Consider the following 4200-nt stretch of genomic DNA (forward strand, 5'->3'; position numbering starts at 1 on the left):
TTCCTCAAAATTTTCATCTAAACAACTCTTATAATTCTGAAAATTATCTTAATCACTAAACAAAATATTTAATCACTAATCAAGATTATTAACACTAATACGTAAAGGGCAGATTTTCCATTAAAAAAATTTTGGGTTAAGGGGGTATCTGATTTTGTTATTCAACAACCTTTTTTGTCTTCATTCAGTATGCCTTGAAAGATTTTGGTATCCCCAATATTATGGTTCTTAAATAAGGCCACTATTTTCTAATTTTAGGGCTGACCGAAATGAGACTTTAGTCACAAGAATCACAACCACAGCTGTTTTGAGTTTTTGACACCTCACCGTCATTTATCCGCACGCTATTATGCGCCTCTTTTCCCATTTACCCCTCGTGTGTATTTTATGAGTTTCACTTTTACTACTCGGTCCACTCTTCCTGCCACCTCCAACTCCCCCGAAGGAAAGAAAATGCCATAACCCTAAAACAGGTTTCCCTATCTCTATCTACGTGACACGTGGCTATAGTCCACGAACCCGCCATAGATTTCCTTCTCCCTTAAAAGGAAAACACCAAACATAGTTTAACCCAATTGTTTGATACACTCACAGCCACGCTGCTGCTTCTCTGATCTTTCTTCATCTTCTTCTCTGAAATCAATAACCAGATGCTGGCGAGAATGAAACAGAGGACATCCAGTAATAACAACAATGGCGGCTATTCAGATTTTTCTGAGAAGGAATATGAAATTGCAGACATCTTGATTCAACTTCCTCAACTTATCTTAAACTCAGAGTTGAATTATCTTATACAGTTGTCATGGGGTGCTAAGAGAAAAAGAACTGATATCTTTAGAACACCATCGTCATCTACTGTTTCACCAACTTCTCCATCAACTCATCTTAGTCACTTGTATAATCGTAATCAGTCATTGCCGCCACCACCATTTTCTAAGGTCGATGTTATCAGTAGCCCTAATACCCCTCTTTCATTCCTTCCTCAAAGTGATTCAGATTCAAAACCTAATAAATCTCTTAAGAAAAAAGTTCCCAAAAAAAAGGTAACTCCTTTTTAATCTTCTTCTTCCCAAATGTTTTTAATTAATTTCGTGTGTTTCCTAATCCGAAATCGTTTAGGGTTATTTGATTTCCCCTTGTTTTTTTATTAATTAAGCGTTTTTTTCCTGCAAATTTTTGTTATAATGTAGACGGTTGAAGAATGGAGAGACAAGTTATTGGAGGTTCAAGACGGGAATCACACGCTTAAGAAGGTAAGTTTCTGGAAAAACACTGTTTATTTAAGGATTTTTTGTTTTTTTCTCTCTGATTGGATTAATTTTTTGGGGAACATTTTGTTATCAGGGAGTTGAAACCGTGACGGAACATTTCAATGCACTTAAAGCTCAAAACTTGAAATTGAAATCAATCTTAAGCAAGAGGAGTAATGGTTTACAAGAACTGGATCTTTTTGTTAAAGAAGAACCAATTACAGCACCAGCACAACAACAAGAGCATCAAGTTATTGGAGTGGGGGAAGAACCAAGATTTGTCTATCAACAACAAGAAACACCATTTCAATTCATTGATTTAAAACCCCAATTTGGGGATGAAAGTTTAAGATATCTACAACCCCAAATTATAATGGGTCAACAACATCTGGGTCCATCGGGTATACCTGATTTAAATTTTGTTGCAAATCTTGATGAACATGAGATAGTAGGTCATGATATTAGGTATACTAACAATACAATGGGTGGAATGTATCAGCCGTTTGATGATTTAAGGAAGAAAGAACTAACAGGTGCAGCGAGAAAGAGAAGGTATGAAAAGGGTAAAATGAAGAAGTCTGCTAAGCCACGTCTGGAGTTTAGACTGTAGCTCTCTTTCTATCTATTTTTTTTCTTCTGATTTTTTCACAATTATTTCTAGTCAGGATGAGATAAGAGATGTGTTGAGGGCCTTGTGGCTGTTTTCAATTTTGTTCATTTTTTAGGGTTTTATCTTACTGGATCTCTGTAATAAGTGTAAAAAGGCAGCTATTGCGGAGATGAATGAATAGAATTTAATGAGAGATTTTAATCGGTAATTACTTCTTTTTTTCTTCTTCTTCTTCTGTATGTGGTAATTTTTTCTAAAGATGGAAAGGAAACCACGGGGTGTTTGACAGAGTGATGACTCAGGCTTCTGTTTCTGACTGGGTCAATCATATCATGCTGATGTTTGCCTCTTAAATCTTAACTTGATCGGGGGAGGTTCGGTCCAAAATCGCACAAAAAAGAACAGATTAGTCAACAAAAAAGAACAGATTAGTCAACTCCGATCCAGCTAGGAACAAATTAGTCCAAAAAATATATAAAAACGCTGCTATCCTTCTCACGCTTTTAATAAAGCACACGTGCAACGAATGAATACAGTTTTGTAACTGGCACCATAAACGTAGTTGTGACACGTAGCTTGGAAAAAAAAAACTAAATTAACAGCTGAATTAAACGGCGTAACGGACAAATCATTTATTCCTTCTTTTTCTTTTGAAGACTGAAAAGCAGAAGAAAAAAATCAAAACTACTCATACCTCAACATTTTGAACCCTAGAAAATTTTCAATACACAGAAACTTTCAATCAAAAACTCTAACATCTTACTAATCAAAACAACTAGATGGTTGAACAATCAGTAACATCATGTTGGAAGGAAAAAAAGTAACTTCAAAGAAAAACGCACCACCAACAGTGGAAGATTCAACATCAACTGAAGAAGAAATTCCATCAGTTGCGGTAGAAGAAATTCAAAAATCAACATCACCAAGAACGAGATCAAAGTCAGCATTAAAAGATTCAACACCAATTTCATCCCCAACTTCATCAGTTGATGCAGAAGAGATTCGGAAATCAACATGACCAAAAACGAGATTGAAGAGATCATTAGAAGATTCAACATCAATTTCAGTACCAAAAACTTCAAAAACCTCACCAGCTAAGAAGAAATCAAAGCCTTCAAAGCCTTCAAATCCTCCAAAGCCTCCAAAGTCTTCAAAGCCTTCAACATCTGTTATCTCAAAAAAAAGGTAACAATTCAAGTCCAGTTCTGTCTATTTTTGAGAAATTTTTATTCAATTTCTTGTACATGTGTACGGATCTGTACACCACCATGTTGTTGCAGTGATTCATGTCTAGTTCTATCTTGTTTTTGAGCAATTTTTGTGGGAACTGTTGTTGGTATGTACAGATATGTACACCGCCATGTTGTTGCAGTGATTCATGTCCAGTTCTATCTGTTTTTTAGCAATTTTTATTGGAATTGTTGCTGGTGTGTACATACTAGTACACCACAATGCTGTTGCAGTGATTCATGTCATGTTCTGTCTGTTTTAAAGATGTTTCTGTAGCAGTGTACTGGTTTGTACACCAGCATGCTATTTCAAATTCATATGGCCTAGTGTGTGTGTTGTGCCGTCACTTGTGTTTACCGGTGTACACACCTTTGCACCAACATGCTATTTCACCTTCATATGACCTGTTGTGTGTGTTGTCAACCTGTTGTGCCGTCACTTGTGTTTACTGGTGTATATATATTTGCACCAACATGCTATTTCATATTCATATGGACTAATGTGTATGTTCTCAACATATTATCCCATCGTTTTTGGTGCTGGTGTACACATCTTTGCACCAGCATGCGATTTCACCTTTATTTTGCCTGTTGTGTGTGTTTTAAAGCTGTTTTTGATAGATTTCTGTATGAGTGTAAATATTTGTACATGCACATTGATTTATGGCATGTTGTGTGGGAACAAATATTGCTTTAGTTAGTTTTCTGTAGGAGTGTACACAGCTATACACCTGTATGATATGGTCCTATTTATGCGTACAGTGATATGATTTGTATTTGTATGAGTATAATGAATGTATTATTCTTCTTGGTTCATTTTCGTAGATACCAACTAACCATATTGGTCAATTTTCCATGCCTTCAGTGACTTTGTGAAAAGAAACTTGAGGAAGATGAAACAAAAAGAGGAAAAAAAGTATGGTTCACCAATTATCAACTAGTGAAGCAAAAAGAAGGACCATTCTGGCCTGTTGTAGATATCTTTGTCCACAAAAAAGCAGACCGGAAAGATGAGAAACATACAAGTAAAAAGAGAGATGATATATGGACTAAGAACCCAAACTCAATTCTGAAAATTGTGAGACAGTACCGCCATGAAATTTGTGACTCA

The 4200-nt window shown here is 35.8% G+C and overlaps 1 protein-coding gene across 1 annotated transcript; it reads left to right on the top strand.

Moving 5' to 3' along the window:
- Nucleotides 1–591: 591 nt before the first annotated feature.
- On the top strand, nucleotides 592–2068 carry LOC113330646. The gene is made up of 3 exons (XM_026577472.1): nucleotides 592–1043; nucleotides 1191–1253; nucleotides 1345–2068. Exons 1-3 carry the CDS (start codon nucleotides 651–653, stop codon nucleotides 1858–1860), a joined length of 972 nt encoding a protein of 323 aa, XP_026433257.1. The 5' UTR covers nucleotides 592–650; the 3' UTR covers nucleotides 1861–2068.
- The last annotated feature ends 2132 nt before the right edge of the window (nucleotides 2069–4200 follow it).

Source organism: Papaver somniferum, unplaced genomic scaffold (assembly GCF_003573695.1).
Source record: "Papaver somniferum cultivar HN1 unplaced genomic scaffold, ASM357369v1 unplaced-scaffold_118, whole genome shotgun sequence".
Taxonomy (NCBI): Eukaryota; Viridiplantae; Streptophyta; class Magnoliopsida; order Ranunculales; family Papaveraceae; genus Papaver; species Papaver somniferum.

Coding starts and splice junctions, on each gene's coding strand:
- LOC113330646 (XM_026577472.1), top strand. CDS start 651: ATGCTGGCGAGAATGAAACAGAGGACATCCAGTAATAACAACAATGGC. Junction 1,044..1,190: donor AAAAAGTTCCCAAAAAAAAG/GTAACTCCTTTT, acceptor GTTATAATGTAG/ACGGTTGAAGAATGGAGAGA. Junction 1,254..1,344: donor GGAATCACACGCTTAAGAAG/GTAAGTTTCTGG, acceptor TTTTGTTATCAG/GGAGTTGAAACCGTGACGGA.